A 19,399-nucleotide genomic window follows, 5' to 3' on the forward strand; every position below is an offset into this window, starting at 1 on the left:
TCAATGTTCAAGTCAGTCATGACTGATTACTAGAACATAAGAAATCATTATTAGTGTTCACATTCTTCATTTGTTCTGTAATAGTATATAGTTTCTCTATAATATGCTTTTCTCAAAAATCAACCCTTTTAATACTAAAGAATCTGTTTTTTTAATTAATGCTATCATTGCACCAATTGCATTTTAACCTTATTAACTTCATAGTGATTATAAAATGCTTAATTATTTAACCAACATAATTCATTTTATATATACCTAACACCAGATACATACAAAAGTAATAAAAATTTTCATTGATCTTGCCAAAGTAGACCATGTTAACATTAAACTACAATACCGGCAGTTTTCTACTTGAGCCCAAGTGGCTCTTCTGCCTTGCCGAAATTATGTTTGAAAACAATCAGGTTGGGCGCCTGGGTGGCTCAGTGGGTTGAGCCGCTGCCTTCCGCTCGGGTCATGATCTCAGGGTCCTGGGATTGAGTCCCGCATGGGGCTCTCTGCTCGGGCGGGGAGCCTGTTTCCTCCTCTCTCTCTCTCTCTCTCTGCCTGCCTCTCTGCCTACTTGTGATCTCTCTGTCAAATAAATAAAAATAAAAAATCTTAAAAAAAAAAACAATCGGGTTTATTACCAAATACATTTGGATTTGGGGGTTCAAATAAAAATTATTTTTCAAGTTAGAGTACTTTCATGTTTCTAGGAGATTCAAGTAAGTATTTTTTTTTAAAAAGATTTTATTTCTTTATTTGTAAGAGAGAGAGAGTGAGAGCGAGCACAGGCAGACAGAGTGGAAGGCAGAGGCAGAGGGAGAAGCAGGCTCCCTGCGGAGCAAGGAGCCCAATGTGGGACTCGATCCCAGGACGGTGGGATCATGACCTGAGCCGAAGGCAGCTGCTTAACCAACTGAGCCACCCAGGCGTCCCTCAAGTAAGTATTTTTAAGTGACATAAATGGATAGTCCAGTAGATAACTGAGTAAGAAACTTAATGGTTTCTCTTAGAAAAGAGCTAGATTGGTAAAGGAACGTATTTGTTCAACTGAGGTCATGCCACGATGACTGAGGTCCTTCACTGTCATGCAATGACTCCGTTACCCTCATCTTCCATACACACCACTACGCCTAGCCTACCTTTCCCCCCATTATTAAAGATGGAAAACATAACCCCCCCACCTCCCTGTGTGAGATATAAGCCATACTCTTCTTATTCCTAAAAGAGTATGTGTCTAGGTGTAACAGGTACGAATTCAAAGGACAGTTTTTGCCGTGCAAGGAATACTCAGCTTTAGTGTTTGTTTTGTTTTGAAGAACGCTCCACACCCACCACATGGCTGAAACTCACCACCCTGAGATCAAGAGTCGCCCAGCCGGGAGCCCCTCTTCCTCAGTTTTCACAAGTCGATATAAATCCAGTTCCGTCACTGGATCGGGAATCTAGCATCAGACACTATTCTAACAGAGTTCCTCCGTTACGCTGTGCTTGAAACCCCGGTGTCAGCGCCAAAGCATTCAGTCCCCACAGTTTTCAGTGGCTTCCCCCCAAGACACCCACCACCCGAGTCTGAGCGGTCCCCTCAGTTTCAGGCGCTTGCCTCCCTCCCTGGAGGCCAGCAGAACTGTTTCAAGGGTTCCTCTCCGCATAAGGAATGTTCCCGGTCCCCACAGGGCTCCCCGGATGGAGCTCTGGCTACAGCGACCGTAGCTTGGACAGGAGCCGTTTTAAGGAAGGTGATGACATCGTGCTACTGAAATCACGCGGGCCTTTGGAGCTCACGGAACGGCGCTCCTGGGTGCCACGGGACAGCAGGGCAAGGCTGGGGAAACGGGCCACGGAGACCACGACCCGGAGGCGGCCGGCAGAAAGGGGCAGTAGACGGCACCACCCGACTCCACAGGGCCGCGCGCGGGGGACTGTGCGGCGATCGCGCCTCCTCCGCAGCGGCCCCCGACTCCGCGCTGGGGGCCGCTAGTGCGTCCTCCGGGCATCGCACCCTTCCGCTCTCCTCCCAAATGACCACGCCACCCGCCCCCAGCGCGGGGCACGTCCTCATCTCTTACCCCCCTGGTTTAGCAAAATACTGGGATCCTCAGAAGCAAACCCCGCGGGGTCGCTGTCACAAGCTAGTGACAGACAGTCCTGTCCCCTCTACCGCCGACGGCCGCAGGTCAGCATGCCCGCTACTGCCCGGGTCTCGAGGCCGAGGCTCCGGCCCATTTCTCCCCGAGGAGGGCGCGGGATCTCCCGAGCGCGCCGTGAACCGGGCTGAGGAGCGCACGTTCCAGGTGCGTCCAGGCTCCAGCTCTTCCCAAGCGGACCGCGCGCGGGGGCCCCGAGCTGCCCTGGGAAGCAAACACCGGCCGGCCGTGCCTGCGGGGTGCTTCGGGACTCGAGGGGCCGGGAAGAGGTTGTCAAACAAGCACACGAACCAACGGGAACAAACGCCCCGCGAGGTACACCAAGAGGGAAGCTGTGAGAGACACAGAGAGAAGCTGCGTCTGAGGAAGCGACGCCCCGTTACCAACCAGGCATAAGGGCGGGAAATGCACTCCGCGGGTAGGATTTTACCGATTAACGACGGCCGCAGGGGTCGCGGATGTAAGGAGGCGGGCAAAGAAAACGAATGGAGGATTTTAAGAACTAAAGAACGCGACCTACCATGCTCTGAGGGGAAGCGCCAGAAGCCGGCTCACCGCCATCTCGCACCTCGCGCCTCCCGCCTCGCGCCTCGGCGTTCTCGCGAGGTCCACACGCGCTCGCCAGACCGCCAGGTGCGCGTGCGCGGCTCCTCGGAGCGGGCGGGCGCGGGCGCGGGTGCCACGAGGTGCGGGGTCCGCGGCAGTTAGACCGCGCGGCCGACCTGGCGGCGGGGGTCCAGGGATGCCGCGGCTCCTCTGCGTGTGTCTGCTGTGGCTGGGGCTCCTGTTAGTCCGGTTCTCCCGGGAGCTGAGCGAAATCAGCAGAGCTAGGAGGCTGTGCGGCAGGCACCTCCTGAAGGAAATAGTAGAACTCTGCGGCAACGTCAACTGGAGCTACTTCGAGGAGGAACCCCCCCCGCCGCCCCTGTTTCCCCAGGACAACGAGATCGAAACCTTCATCCCCGACCGGTCAGAAAGCTCCCAAACCACTTTCCCGGCTTGGGCGAGAGGCACGAACCCAGGTAAAACCGGAAACCGAGGGCATGTTTGCGCATCCTTGTGCTGTCTCTTCCCCAAGTGGGCTCTGCCAGGTGGTGAGCTTCCCCGGGCAATGGAATTTGTGCCGAAGACACAGATAAGTGAACATTTGTATAAGCCAATATATCGCAGGTATGCAAAACGTCAAGGAAGCTTTTTTTTTTTTTTTTAAGATTTTATTTATTTATTTGACAGAGAGACAGAGATCACAAGTAGGCAGAGAGGCAGGCAGAAAGAAAGGGGGAGGCAGGCTCCCTGCTGAGCAGAGAGCCCGATGCGGGTCTCGATCCCAGGACCCTGAGATCATGACCTGAGCCGAAGGCAGCGGCTTAACCCACTGAGCCACCCAGGCGCCCCAAGGAAGCTTTTTTTTTTTTTAACTTAGAGGAAATAAGTGTACACATACACATCTATACGTTTCTGTAAGAATGCTGCTGCTTCCTTGGCTTTCCGTTTCTGGAGTACACTTGTCACCTGACAAAACCCACTTTGTCCTTCAGAGCCTCTGAGGTTTCATTTCTCCTCTGAAGTCCTCACTGACCCTTCCATAGGTGCTGACTCCATTCTCCGTCGACCACAATAGCTACACATAGACCTAGCTGGCGGTCATCAGGACCAGCCACATAAGTGGGCCAGCCCAGTGCAGAATAAAATGCAGGGCCCCTTTTTCAAAAGCAGGGAAGGGCCAATGAAGGTACTAAAATATAAAGCCCCCTCCCCCCCCCTTTTTTTGGTGTGTTTCTCCTCTGCTCACACACTGTCCCTTCTCTCCTCAGATTTCATGTTCTTAACACTTCACCTTTACAAGATAAAATTTGGGGAATTTCAAGACTATGACAGTACAGCATTAAATAAAATGCAAGGTCCTCCCTAGCACTGGGCCTGTGTGACTGGGCACCAGCCCTCTCCCTTAAGGCCAGGCGTGTATATCAGATCATTTTCTAGAGATTATTTCATACATGTTTTTATGTGAAATGCCTAGCAGAGGATCTAGCACACGGTATGTTGCATAATATATATTAAATGTATACTTAATGCTTTTAAGTAGTCTTCAGGAAGAATATTGCTATTTCAAATTCGCTGTTATCTTCTAATTATGTATTTACATTTTAGTACCAATATGGTTTTTCATTTTATTTTTTTTAAAAGATTTTATTTATTTATTTGACAGACAGCGATCACAGGTAGGCAGAGGGGGGGGGTGGTTAGGCGGGGAGAAAGCAGGCTCCCTGCTGAGCAGAGAGCCCCATGCGGGGCTCCATCCCAGGACCCTGGGATCATGACCTGAGCTGAAGGCAGAGGCTTTAACCCACTGAGCCACCCACGTGCCCCTTATTTGTCATTTTAAAATGCACTTTATCTACAGGCTGTCCCCAGCACAGTGTCATTGAAATTATTGCATTTAAAGTCATTCAATTAATTTAATTTGATTTGGACATATTTTGCAAAAGGCAAGATTTTTAAAATTAAGGAAAGGAGTGCCAAAAACGCACCAAAACCCACCCAGGTTTAGATGACTGGAAGACTAAAATTGCCTCCCACATTATGGGCACTCATTTTAACTTATTAAATGAATGAATGGGACTTATTCCATTCTTCCTATTGTTGCTAAAGGGATGAAAACTTTGAAAGACAAATAATAGAAACCATCAGACTGATTCTTGATTGTTTTCTACCATAAAACCTACCTACATATAAACACACTTTGTTTTCCTCTTATAATGGAAGAAGTGACTCTCCCCCAGTTTTCCACTAGTACATTAATTCAGTGATTCTCCCACTTTAATGTGCATATGATTCACCTGGGGAATATTGTTAATGTACAGGTTCTTATTCAGTGGGTGGGGTCCTGAGCACCTACATGTTGGCAAGCTCCCAGAGATAGCTGATGCTGCTATCACTACCTCTACCATATCAAAATTTTACACTCTGACATCCAAGCTTGAGTCTGTTATTTAAAAAGAGCTTGGAATGGTGAGTGCTGTGAAGTGTGTAAACCTGGTGATTCACATACCTGTACCCCGGGGGATAAAAATATATGTTTATTAAAAATAAAAAATTAAAAAGGAAAAAGAAAATAAAACATCTCCAGGAAGACAGGAGGAATAGTAAAAAAAAAAAAAAAAAAAAAAAAAAGAGTTTGGAATCCCGCTTCTCAACAAAGCCTGCTCTGGAGACTATTAATTTTTTTGAGTCAACTTTAAAACTCAGAGCTGTGCTTGTTTCAGTAGCACATATACTGAAACTCAGAGCTGAGTAATGACCCCTTTGTTTTAGGTGTTATTCACACTTCCCTGGAGAAATGTCATTAGTTCAATGAAGAGGAAACTGCAATGAAAGAAGATTTGTAGGAAATAAAAATGTAGCTTATAGCATCATAGAATTGGCATACCAATGAAACATGTTACTATGGCTACTATGTTAAGGACAAGTTTCTATAGTGGAAATGTCATGGGGCCATAAAGCCATAGTTGTTTTACAATGTGTAGAAGAATGAAAAATGGATTTAAGTTATTAATATGTATTTGTGATAATTTTTTTAAAATTTAGGGGTGCCTGGGTGGCTCAGTCAGTTAAGTGTCTGTCTTTGGCTCATGTAATGATCTCTGGTTCTGAGATTGAGCCCTGCTTCAGTGGGGAGTCTGCTTCTCCCTGTCCCTCTGCCCTCCCCCCCTGCCTATACTCTCTCTCTCTTAAATAAATAAAATCTTTTAAAAATTCAATTTGTAAAAAAATTATTGACCTATAAGGAAAGAGGACATTCAATATATCCTGCTAATTTCCAATGAACAATGAGAAGTTATAGAGAAGAGGTATGTGTTCTCAATATAGAATATATAATTATGCCATTTCATTTTCATTTGAATGTGGCTGAAAAGTTAACTTTTACTAGGCTGTACTAGCAGGATGCATTTCTATGTTCAATCAAGTCAATTACCAACAATTTTAATTTTATGATGATCTATTTGAGTATGACACAGGTAAAGAAAATTTAGTGTACTCATATTTAAAAATGCTTTTTTTCAGAACTACTCATACATAACTTGACACTGAAATTGTGTACTTCTTGATAGTGGATCCTTGAGGGTAGGGGCCATGTCTCTAAGACCTACCCCACCATATTGCTAAATTCTAGCTGATATGGTACTTCCTAGCTCTTAGAGCCAGGTGAAATCATTAATGCATTAATGCTTTATAATCCATAACCCCTATTCCAGCTGGATTGGTCATATTCCCCTATACATGTTTTCTTGTTTTTTAGATGTCTTATCACAAATGGGTTAAGCAAGTCCCCCTTCTTTATATATTAATTTAGCAAAATTTGATTGCCTATCACATGCGGGGTATTTTTCTTGGTACTTGGGATATAAGAGTGAAGAGTTTTACTCAGATAGCTGTGAAGACTCCTGCTCTTATGAAGCTTACATAATAGTGAAGGTGGACAGTAAGCATAAATACATTGCACAGTGTGTTAGACGATGATTAGTCTTGGGGGTCCCTGGATAATCAGTTGTGAAGCATCTGCCATTGGCTCAGGTCATTTTCTCAAGGTCCTGGGATTGAGGCCCTCACTGAGTCCAGTCCAGTCCCTCTGCCCGAGGGGGAGTCTGCTTTTCCCTTTCCCTCTGCCTCTCCCACCCATTTGTGCATGCTCGCTCACTCTCTCTCTCTCAAATAAAATCTTTCATTTTTTTAAAAGATTTTATTTATTTGACAGACAGACAGAGATCACAAGTAGGCAGAGAGGCAGGCAGAGAGAGAGAGGAGGAAGCAGGCTCCCCACCGAGCAGAGAGTGCAATGCGATGCGGGGCTCTATCCCAGGACCCTGGGATCATGACCCGAGCCGAAGGCAGAGGCTTTATCCCACTGAGCCACCCAGGCGCCTCTCAAATAAAATCTTTTAAAAAAAGAAAAAAAGATGATAAGTCTCCATATATCTCCTTTCTCCACTCCTGTTCTCCTCCTCCCATAGGTAACCATTCCAAAGTGTTTAGTTTGTGATTTTAGTTGTATATGTTTTTGCAAATTGTGCATTGTTTCCTGCTCATTTATTTTTAAAATATACATAAATGGTATTATTTTTCAGATTTATTTTTTAGAGCGCGCAAGAGAGAGCAATAGAGCCCACGTGAGTGGGGGGAGGGGCAGAGGAAGAGGGAGAGAGAGAATCTGGAGAAGACTCCCCACTGAGTGCGGAGCCTGATGCGCCATTTAATCTGATGACCCTGAGATCATGAGCAGAAATCAGGAGTTGGATACCCAACTGACTGGGCCACTAAGGTGCCCTTAAATTATATGTAAATGGCAGTTAAGATCTATCTTTTATGGTTGCTTTGTGGACATTGCTTCAAACTGCTCCACAAAATTCATATACATTCCCCACATTTTACTTACCCTCTCAGCAGTGAACACCTAACTTGCATAGCCTCCAACTCCCTGCCACTAACACCACAGTGAAAATCATCATATGTGCTCCAGTAAGGACCTGTGTGGACATTTCTCAGAGATCTATACCCATGAGTAAAATTTCTATGTAATAAAACAGATGTATGCTTTGCTTGAGATGTGTCAGGTTGCGAATACATGTGGATTCCTGTATTCTCATATCCATGCCAACAATTAGCATTGTATGATTTGTAACTTTCGTCAGTATGATAGAATGAAATGGCATCTTATTTTTGTTTTAACTTACTCTGGATGTGAGCACATCTTCATATATAAATTAGCCTTTTGTACGATTTTTTTCTGAAAGTTTTCTGTTTATAATTTTCATTAGACTGGTCATTTTCCGGTTGATGTGTAGGAGTTATTGTACCATTACAATAGTTGTTGGCTTTAGGGGTGCCTGGGTGGCTCAGTGGGTTAAGCGTCTGCCTTTGGCTCAGGTCACGATCCCAGGGTCCTGGGATTGAGCCCTACATTGGGCTCTCTGCTCAGCAGGGAACCTCCTTCTCCCTCTCTCTGTCTTCCTCTCCGCCTACTTGTAATATCTCTCTCTTTCTCTGTGTCAAAAAAACAAAACAAAACAAAACAATAGTTGTTGGCTTTAGATATTGCAATATAGTCTCCTATTCTGTCATCTATTGGTATTGTTTAAGAAAGCCTTAATTTTATATAATTAGACAATAAGCATTTTGCCTTATTGTTCATACTTCTGAAATTTCATTTTAGAGGTCCTTTTCTTCCCTCTGTTAACTTTATAGATTTACTTTTCACGTTAGGTTCTTGATTCTGGAGACCACTTTGGTCTGTTCTGGCTAGGATTACTATCTCAATTTTTTCCACAAGTCTTATTTTTCTCTACAAAAGGAGCTAGTTTTATAAACACCATCTTCTAAATGATATTTTTTACGATATTGTTTATTGTTTGAGTTTCCCATTCTATTTAATTGGTCTTTTGTTTGACCTTGTACAATTACTATACTGTTTTTAATGTTATGACTCTCTAGGATATAATTTTTAGATGGGCATATCACCAATCTTTTTAAAAAGATTTTATTTATTTGAGAGAAAGGAAGTATAAGTGGTGGAGAGGGGCAAAGGGAGAAAGAGAAGCAGATTCTGTGCAGCGAGCCCATTGCAGGGCTCTATCCTAGGACTCAAGCCCCATGTTGGGCTCCCAGCTCAACAGAGAGCCTGCCTCCCCCTCTCACCCTCCCCCTGCCTTTGCTCTCTCACTCTCTCTGTCAAATGAATAAATAAAATCTTAAAAAAAACAAAACAAAGAAACAAGAACAACAAAAAAACATTGAAGATGACACAAATGGAAAGATATGCCATGCTCATGGATTGGAAAAGTTCATATCGTTAAAATGTCTATCCTACACAAAGCAACCTACAGATTCAATGCAATTCCTATCAAAATGCCAACAACAATTTCACTCAACTAGAACAAATAATACTAAAATTTGTGTGGAACCACACACACAAAAATAAATGCCTAAATAGCCAAAGCAAACTTAAGAAAGAAGAATAAAGTAGGATGTATTACAATTTCAGATTTCAAGATTACTACAAAAGTATAGTAATCAAAACAGTGTGATACTGGCACAAAAATATCAATATATTGACACATATATCAATAGAACAAGCTAGAAAAGCCATAAATAAACCCACACTTATATGGTTAATCTGTGAAAAAGGAGGCAAGAATATGCTATGGGGAAAAGATAGTCTCTAAGTAAATTGTACTGAGAAACCTGAACAGCTACACGCAAAAGAATGAAACTGGACCACTTTCTTACTCCAGAAATAAATTCAAGATGGATTAAAGACCTAAATGTGAGACCTGAAACCTTAAAACTCCCAGAAGAGAACACAGGCAGTAATTTCCTTGATATCAGTCATAGGAACATTTTTCTAAATATGGTTCATAAGGCAAGAGAAACAAAAGCAAAAATAAACTATTGGGACTTCACTAAAATAAAAGGCTTTTCCACAGCAAAGGAATCCATCAACGAAACAAAAGGGCAACCTATTGAGTGGGGGAAGATGTTTGCAAATAACATATCTAATAAGGGGGTAATATTCAAAATATAAAAAGAACATATACAACTCAACACCAAACAAACAAACAATCCAACTTAAAAATGACCAGAGGACCTGAATAGATATTTTCCCATAGAAGACATACAGATGGCTAACAGACACATCAGAATATGCTCAACATCACTAATCATCAGGAACATGTAGATCAAAATCACTATATGTCTGAAAAAATGTTCATCATCTTTAGCCAACAGGGAGATTCAAATAAAAATCACATTGAGATACCACCTTACACCAGTTAGAATGGTCAAAATCAACAAAAAAGTTAACAAGTGTTGGAGAGGATGTGGAGAAAGGGGAACATTCTTACACTGTTTGTGGGAATGCAAGTTGGTGCAGCCACTTTGGAAAACAGTGTGGAGATTCCTCAAAAAAATAAAAAATAGAGCCAACCTATGACCCTGCAATTGCTCTACTGGGTATTTACCCCTAAGATACAGATGTGGTGAAAAGAAGGGCCATTTGTACCCTAATGTTCATAATAGCAATGGCTACAGTCACCAAACTGTGGAAAGAACCAAGATGCCCTTTAGCGGACAAATGGATAAAGAAGATGTGGTCCATATATACAATGGAGTATTATGCGTCCTTCAGAAAGGACGAATACCCAACTTTTGTAGCAACATGGACAGGACTGGAAGAGATTATGCTGAGTGAAATAAGTCAAGCAGAGAGAGTCAATTATCATTTGGTTTCACTTACTTGTGGTGGAATAACAGGAAGACATTGGGAGATGGAAGAGGAGAAGTAAGTTGGGGGAAATCGGAGGCAGAGATGAAGCATGAGAGACTGTGGACTCTGAGAAACAAACTGAAGGTTTTGGAGGGGAGAGAGGTGGGGGTTTGGGTGAGCCCAGTGTTGGGTATTAAGGAGGGCACATATTGCATGGAGCACTGGGTGTGGTGCATAAACAATGAATTTTGGATCACTGAAAAAAAATTAATTTAATTTTAAAAAGACACACACAATATGGTATCACCTCATACCTATCAGAATAGCTAAAATGAAAAACATGAGAAATTAGTAATGGTGAGGATGTGGAGAAAAAGGAACTCTTATGCACTATTGGTAGGAATGTAAATTGGTGCAGCCACTATGAAAAACAGTATGGAGGCTCCTCAAAAAATTAAAAATAGGACTATTATATGATCCAGTATTTCTACTTCTGGGTATTTACCCAAAGAAAACAAAAAAATAACTCAAAAAGATAGAGGTACCCCTGTGTTATTGCAGCATTATCTACAATAGTCAAGAAATGGAAGCAACTCATGTCCATTGATAGATGAATGGATACAGAAGAGGTGGTACACACACACACACACACACAGGAATATTATGCAACCATAAAAAGGATGCCATCTTGCCATTTGTGATAACATGGATAGACCTGCAGAGTATGATGCTGAGTGAAATAAGTCATATTGAGAAAGATAAATACCAAATTATTTCACTTGTATGTAGAATCTAAAAAAACAAACAAATAAACAAACAAACAAAAAGTGAAATCAGACCTATAAATGCAGAGAACACTGATGGTTTCCAGAGAAAAGGAAGATGGAGGGGATGGCCAATCGGTGAAGGGGAGTAGGAGATTCAGGCTTCCAGTTATGTAATGACTAAGTCATGGGACCAAAAGAGCATAGGGAATAGAGTCAATGGTATAATAGCATCGTATGGTGACAGATACTAGCTACACTTGTGGTGAGCACAATATCATGAAAAAATAAAATAAAAATCCATCTGCAATTTTAATGGAGATGCATGGATTATATAGATTAATTTGAAGAGGATTTACATCTTTTTAATATAAAGCAATTACAAACTAAATTCATGGAGCATGGAATGTTTTCATATTAGAATTTTAAAGTTTTCTTAGTGGAGACTTTCTACATTTTTTATTAAGTTAATGTTTAATATTTATTTTTGATATTGTAAATACTCGCTAATTATATTTTTGTTAGTGATTTTGGTTAGAGAAATGAGTTTGATTTTTACAGGTTGATCTTTATCCAGTAATCATGCCAAATTATCTTAATGGTTTAATAGTTTGTTCTACGGATTTGTCTATCCTTTGCAAATGATAGCTTTGTTCTCCCTTTCTCACCTCTCACCAGTCGTCTTCCTTCTTATAACATTAGCCAGGTCCTCTAGCGCTGTTAAGTAGTAGTGATAGTGGGATATCTTGTCATGTTCCCAATTTTAAAGGGGAATACATTTAAATTTCTCCGTTAGGTATAAAATTTGTAGGTTTGTGCTACATAACTTTCACCATGATAAGGGAGCTTGCTATTTTTTTAATCATTATAAGTAGGGCTAAACTTTATTAAAGGTTTTTTTGGGGGTATATTTTTGTATATGTCTCTTTTATTGATTAAGTCACCAAATAGTTATTGGGTACTTGCTAAGTTCCAGCCACTGTTATAAACCCTTGGGATTTATCAAAGATGTCTGGCCTCAAGGAGTTTGCATAGGAAGTGAACATAATAAATGTTTGAAGGTAATAAGGGTCATAAAAAAGGAATGAAACAAGATAAGGGAGATCAAGAGTTCAGGGGCTGGACGGTGGGATATAGGATTAAATAGTGTAGTCAAGGTAGGCCTCGTTGAAAAAGTGAAGTTTGAGAACGGAGGAGATAAAGGAATCAGCCAAAGATACCTGGGGAAAGAGTGTTGAGGCAAAGGAATGAGCAGAGCAAATACATTTTGGCCCTTTTTACACAGGGAACAGCAAGGAGGCTAGTGTGACTGGGGCAGAGAGAGAGGTAACAGGCAGGCCTAGTGAAACGTTTAGACCATTGTAAGGATTTTGGCTTTACTCTGAGTGGTGAAATCATTACAGACTTTGGAGCAGGGGAGTGACATTAATTGACATTTTAAAGGGATCACTCTGGCTGCTGCCTCGAGGACAAGCTGTCGGGAGGCAAGAGCAGAAGCAGAGTCTTCCTCTGGGCGTGTGGTATTACAGGTGATAGCAGCTAGATGAGATGGGACCAGTGGAGGGAGTGGACATTGTTTTATTCCAGATATATTTGGGCAGATTTTATGTGAAATATGAGAAAAAAGAACTCAAGAGTGATTCCAATATTTTTTTTTTAATGTGATCCCCAAGTTTTTGCTTCAGACATCTGGAAGGCTAAGGTTTCTATCAACTGAGATAGGAAAGGCCTCAGGTGGAAGAGGTCTGAAGGCAATATTGGCAGCTCAGTTTGGGGCAGTTTGGAGTTTGATAAGATGGCGTTATGAACATGTTGCGTTTGAGACACTGAAGTGGAGACAATGAGTAGGACGTAGGATATAAATGTACATCTGGATTATGGAAATGACGTCACTTGAAGATAGGAATTTAGGAGTCATAGGTGTATAGGTGATTCTCAGAGCCTAAGACTGGATGAGATCACCAAGAGAAGTGTACAGAGAGAGGAGTGCCAAGGACTGAGCCCTGGGAAACACCAACATTAAACAGTTGGAGGAAGTATTTACAAAGAAGATCAAAGAGGAACATATAGGTGGGTAGAATGTGGTGTCCTGGAAATGAAGTTCAATAAGTGTATCAAGAAGGAATATTTTTGATGAGTCAGATAAGATGAGCATGGGCTGTTGAATTTAGTAATATAGAGATCATCCGTGACCTTGAAAAGAGAAGTTTTGGTGCAGTGATGGAACAAATGCCCGGCTGGAGAGGGCTTAAGGTGGAATGAGAGAAGAAGGATTAAACAGTAATAGAAAACTACGAAGGGGACGCCTGGGTGGCTCAGTTGGTTAAGCAGCTGCCTTCGGCTCAGGTCATGATCCCAGCGTCCTGGGATTGAGTCCCACATCGGGCTCTCTGCTTGGCAGGGAGCCTGCTTCCCCCTCTGCCTCTAGCTTGCCACTCTGTCTGCCTGTGCTTGCGCTCTCTCTCTCTCTCTCTAACAAATAAATAAAATCTTAGGAAAAAAAAAAGAAAGAAAGAAAACTACGGAGTTTTGCTGCAGAGGGAGAAAGCAAGCAGGATGATAACTGGCAAGGTAAGCAGGGCCAAGAGAAGTGATTTTGGCTTTTTTAAAGCGGGAGAAATAACATTTTTTTGCTTATTGAAGTGAAGAGTTGATGATGAGGGTATAGGGGAGCACTGCTGGAGTGATTCCTTGGAGTATGAGGATATGGTCCCTAAATGGAGGAACTGGCTTTAGAGTGAATAGTTCACCTATGTAAGTAGTTAGGAAGGCAGAATGTATGGGTACAGAAGTTAAAAGATGAGGTTAAAAAAAAAATGGTGAAGGGACCAAATGCAAGTTCTCCGATGATAGCTTTCATTTTCTTACCAAGTAGAAAGCAAAACCAATTGAGAGTGAGTACGGGAATCTAATCATGTGGTAAATTGCACTGATAGATTTGGGGATCTTGACCTATCCTTGCATTTTTTGGAATGAATGCTTTAATATATTTGTAACATATGTTTGTGGATTCAGTTAACTAATGTTTTTTTTAGGACTTCCAAACAAACATAAGTGGGCTCACAAGGGTTTTTTCTTTTTTCTTTTTTTTTTTTTTTAAATCACATTGTTCTTACCTAATTTGGGGATGAAGAATATACTAGATTCATAAAATATGCTGAGCAACTTTTCCTCTTTTCCTGGAACAACTTGTATATGATTAGAACTTACTGTTCTTGAAAAGCACATAGAACCTACCTTTAAAATCATCTGTGTTAATCTTTTTAAATTTTCTGTGCCAATTATGGCATTTTGTATTTTTCTATGGATTAATCCATTTCATTTTGATTTTTAAATATGTAACTTTCATAACATTCATTTATTTTAAATACTCTGTTGTATCTGTTCTGTTGTTACTCTTCTGTTGTTCATTTTCATCTTTTCTTTCTTCATTAATCTGGTTAGGGTTGTATCTATTTTATTAATCCTTTTAAAGAACCAAGTTTGGGTTTCTAAACATTTATAGTGCTTTGGTTCTGTATTTCACTGATTTCTTTCCTTCTTACTACTTTGGGTCCTTTCCATTGTTCTTTTTCAAATTCATAGATCTAAATACTCATGTTTAACTTTTTCTATTTTCTGGTGAGTAGAGCTTGTTTCTCTTTAAATAACCTCCCCACTTAGACATATTAGTTGTCATTAACTAGTCTTTAGCTGCCTTCATTCATGAATAAGTTTCCTTCTTATTGTCTTTTTTTACCCTTTGAGTAACAGAACCTGGATGGTACATCCCCAACAGGAAGTTCTTTCTTCAATTTTGCCTGGACAACCTAATTTCCTTTTTCCCTCACTGTACTCTGTAATTATGAATTATGATACTTCTTTAATTCATCACATTTATCTGCCTTGGATGACTTAGTATTCAATATCTTTAATAGCTATCCTAAAGTTTTAGTGTTCCATAATTCAGCTTAAGAATTTTAAATAGAAAATGAATGGTGTTCTAAAAGGACTCTAACTACAAGGTACAGGGATTCACCTAAATAACTCTGAGAAAAAGTGGTGGGGGAGATAGTTATCATAGAAACAAGATCTAGGAGCCGACTTGGAAAGTCTCTGGAAAACCTGAGGAATCACACCAACTTTAAAAACCAACTTTTCTCTCTCTCTCCCTCTTTCTCTCTTCTCCTCCAGTATTTCTTAATGACTTTGGCCTGATATGACAAGCTTCATGGTACACTTTCAGTTTTGTTTCTCACTACGTCTTAGTTCTAACTTCAGAGAGAGGACATTGATTGGGCTAACTCTTGTTTTCAAATGGCATGGATTGTTGGCCTCCATGGTAGATTGATTTCTTTGGGGTCAGGTACTAACAACCTGTAGTCTGTTCAGCTGTGGCTGTAGGGTAGAATCCTGTGGTTCAGAACAAGGCTCTTTAAGGTCTGGCTCTACAGCGTGGTTCTAGGCAAATTTATCGTCCTGGAAGGGACAGTAGACAGGGAAGGGCAATGATAGAAATCCATAAAGCCTCCAAGTAATTACCTTATGAATTTATTTTAATTTCTTTCCAGTAATTCTGAATGAGTTAAGAGCAGTATTATAGCAGTGATTTCATTGAGCATATCACCACTTCGTCATCTCTTCATATTTCAACAATGAAAAAAATTGTTATAAAATATGCATAAAAAGACAAATACAGTTGTCCTCCCTTATCTGCAGGGGATATACGCCAAGACCCCTGGTGGATACCTGAAACCTTGTATAGTACCAAACCTTACATACGCTGTTTTTCCTATGCATGCATACCTATAATGAAGTTTAACTCATAAATAAGTTACAGTAAGATATTTATAATAATAAAATATAACAACTATAAATATACTGTAATAAGAGTTACATGAATGTAACTCTGTCTGGTCTCTGTCTCTCAAAATATGTTATCTGTCCTCACCCTTCTTTTGGTGATGTGAAACAATAAAAGGCCTATGTACTGAGAGAAAGTGAGATTAATAACTAGGCATTCTGATTTTTTTTTTTTTTATTTGTCATAGAGAGAGAAGCGAGAGCAAGCACAGGCAGACAGAGTGGCAGGCAGAGGCAGAGGGAGAAGCAGGCTCCCTGCCAAGCAAGGAGCCCGATGTGGGACTCGATCCCAGGATGCTGGGATCATGACCTGAGCCGAAGGCAGCTGCTTAACCAACTGAGCCACCCAGGCGTCCCAATAACTAGGCATTCTGATGTGGCATTAGGCTACTACTGACCTTTGGATGCTCTGTCAGAAGGGAGATCATCTGCTTCCAGACCAGAGTTCACTGCATTGTAACTGAGACCAGAAAAAGAGAAACTGCGGATAAGGGAGGAGTACTGTAGCCCAAGTAAAAGTGGGCAAAGGATGTGAAGAGACATTTATACAAAGAAGATATACAATAAACACACAAGAAGATGCTCAACATCATTTGTCAGTAGGTAATTTGCAAATCAAAACCGCAGTGGGATATCACCTCCCATCCACTAGGATGGCCATAATCAAAAATGGAAAATACAAGTGTTGATGAGGGTGTGGAGCAACTCAAATCCTAATACATCAGTGGTGGGACTGCAAAATGACGTAGTCATTTTGGAAAAGCTTGGTGGTTTACTTAAAGATCCAGCAGTTCTACTATGAGATAAATACTCAAGAAGATTGCAGACATATGTTCACACAAAAACTTGTATGTGAATATTCGTAGCAGCACTATTCATAATAGCTAAAATGTGGAAACAACCCAAATGTCCATCAGCTGATAAATGGATTAACAAAATGGGTTATATCCATACAATGAAAAATTTTTCAATCATAAAAGGAATAAAATGCTGATATATGCTACAACGTGGATAAGTGAACGAAATCATACATAAATGGCCACATGTGTGTGATATGATTTCATTTCCCAAATAGGCAAATCTTTAGGAATGAAAAATAGATCAGTGGTTGCCTAGGGCTAGAGGAAGAAGGAAACAGGAATGACTGTTCATGGGTATGAGGCTTCTCTTGGGGGTGACACAAATATTCTGGAATTAGATAGTGGTGATGATTGCAGAACCTTGTGAATATACTAAAAAACACTGAACTGTATGTTTTTTTTAAAAATTAATTTATTTTCAGCTGAATTGTATGTTTTAAATACTGAATTTTATGACACGTGAATGGTATCTCAATAAAAAATGTCTTTCCATAAAAAATGTGCAAAGATTTCTGAGCTTTTTTATAGGAAAACACTACTTACAACTCTTTTAGTTAAAATATATATATTGCCAGGATGCCTGGGTGGCTCAGTTGGTTCAGCGTCTGTCTTCAGCTCAGGTCATGATCCCAGGGTCCTAGGATCACTTCCACATCAGACTCCTTGTTCAGCAGGAAGCCTGCTTCTTCCTCTACCTCTGACTGCCGCTCCCCTGCTTGTGGTCTCTCTCTTTCTCTGACAAATAAAGTCTTTTTTAAAAATTAAAAATTAAAAAATAAATATCGTTTTTGAAACCCATTTTGTTATTTAATTACTTGTTTTTAATAGTTAGCAGACGTTAAGGGCCCCTGGATGGCTCAGTCAGCTGAGCGTCCAACTCTTGGTTTCTGTTCCAGTCATCTCAGGGCTGTGAGATCAAGCCTGGCATCAGGATCCATGCTCAGCACAGAGTCTGCTTCAGATTCTCTCCCTCTTCCTCTACCCCTCCCCATGTGGGTGTGCTTGCTCTCTCTCTCTCTCTCAAATAAATGAATCTTTAAAAAATAATTAATGGACTTTAGTATTCTAGTATTATGATGAAATTTTCATCTAAAGGAAGATTTTAATAAAGTAGGATTCTTTCTCTTGTCTTTCAACAGTCTCTACTTCTGCCTCTGAGGAAGAAGAGATGAACAGTTTGGAGATGTCGTCGCTGCCTGAGTATAGACTTACAAGGGCCAACTTGCCACCTGATAAGACAAGAGAATTTTCCTCATTACAAGATAACAATCAATATATTCATGAAATTTCAGAATTTCAGAAGACAAACACAAACAAAATTAAAACCTTAAGCAACGTATTTTGGGGGAATCATCCCCAAAGAAAACGCAGAGGATTTTCAGAAAAGTGTTGTCTTAAAGGATGTACAATAGAAGAACTCAGTATTGCATGCTTTCCATACACTAAATACAAAAACGTACATAAACAAGTACCATGATTTGTGATGGAGATATACTAACCATCCTGGGAATTATACTAACTTAATAAAAGCTTAATATATTTATTTTACTTTATTTTTGGTAATTGTCCTTGTAGGTTCTTTGCCGTGAACACCATCTAAAAGTATTTGCAGGTATTTAGCAATACTTTATGGTAGTAATAGGAACTTAGTATTTTCTTTGGGAACCCCAATTTTTCCTATATATTTATATTTGAAGAAAATGTTCCTGGAGGTGGCATGGTCCATGTAGACATCTAAGAATGACCTGCTGATGCTTGTCATCATGATTGAAACTTTCTCAGGCTGCATTTAAGTGGATTATAGTATGTTCTGCCTTCCATGGGACTGATGCCCCATGACAATGAGGTTCACCCCAGTGAGGCTCACTCTAGTATGCCAGTCTGTCCCACCATCTTCAAAATAATTAACCAGCTCCCACTCCTACTAGGTGCTTTTACACTATAATCATAGGTTCTCTTTTAATTCCTTGCATTTTATAGTAACTGGTCAGTAATCTTCTCACAATCTCTACTGAGTTCAGTGAACTCCTTTCCATGCTACTCTGCTGTGAAGGAACTGCTCTAACGGGACACTCTGTTTTGGCTCAGTCAGAAGACAGTGCAGTGTGAGCAGCACCTGGGAATGGCACAGTTCGCAAGTCCCAGCCCAGCCCTCCTGAATCAGAAACTGCCCGTGTGGGGCTTAGCAATCTGTGTTGTTACAGGCCCTCCAGCTCATCCTGACGTTGGGTTAAGGTCGAGAACCACTGGTAATAGTCCTGTGGAATACTGTTGAAATCCTATTTCTGTGCTTGCATATTTCCACTCGATGTGATGTTATAACACTAAGTTCATGGTGTATTTTTCCACTTTATGTCCACATGTGAAATATTTTTAATGGTGCAAATTAGAAAAAAAGCTTATTCCAAAGAATTCAGAGTGGAATCCTTACTTTCCACCATTAAGAGGTAAGCATCATTTTAAATCTTTCTCTAGTTTCTTTCTCAAATATGTACTGTAATGTTCTTTACAGTTAAGTTTTGTTTCTATTTGGCGCTGTTA

The 19,399-nt window shown here is 40.9% G+C and overlaps 1 protein-coding gene across 1 annotated transcript; it reads left to right on the forward strand.

The window, feature by feature from the left end:
- Positions 1 to 2,773: 2,773 nt before the first annotated feature.
- Positions 2,774 to 18,398, forward strand: INSL6 (insulin like 6). Its single transcript, XM_004766177.3, has 2 exons — positions 2,774 to 3,154; positions 17,998 to 18,398. The coding sequence occupies exons 1-2, from the start codon at positions 2,875 to 2,877 to the stop codon at positions 18,333 to 18,335; spliced, it is 618 nt and encodes a 205-aa protein (XP_004766234.1). The 5' UTR covers positions 2,774 to 2,874; the 3' UTR covers positions 18,336 to 18,398.
- The last annotated feature ends 1,001 nt before the right edge of the window (positions 18,399 to 19,399 follow it).

The sequence above is a fragment of the Mustela putorius genome, unplaced genomic scaffold (assembly GCF_011764305.1).
Source record: "Mustela putorius furo isolate JIRA1106 unplaced genomic scaffold, ASM1176430v1.1 tig00003854_pilon_pilon_pilon, whole genome shotgun sequence".
NCBI classification, from domain to species: domain Eukaryota; kingdom Metazoa; phylum Chordata; class Mammalia; order Carnivora; family Mustelidae; genus Mustela; species Mustela putorius.

Excerpts from the sequence above, each read along its gene's own strand:
- INSL6 (XM_004766177.3), top strand. The coding sequence starts at position 2,875 with ATGCCGCGGCTCCTCTGCGTGTGTCTGCTGTGGCTGGGGCTCCTGTTA. Across the intron at positions 3,155-17,997 it reads GGCGAGAGGCACGAACCCAG|TCTCTACTTCTGCCTCTGAG; the intron begins GTAAAACCGGAA and ends GTCTTTCAACAG.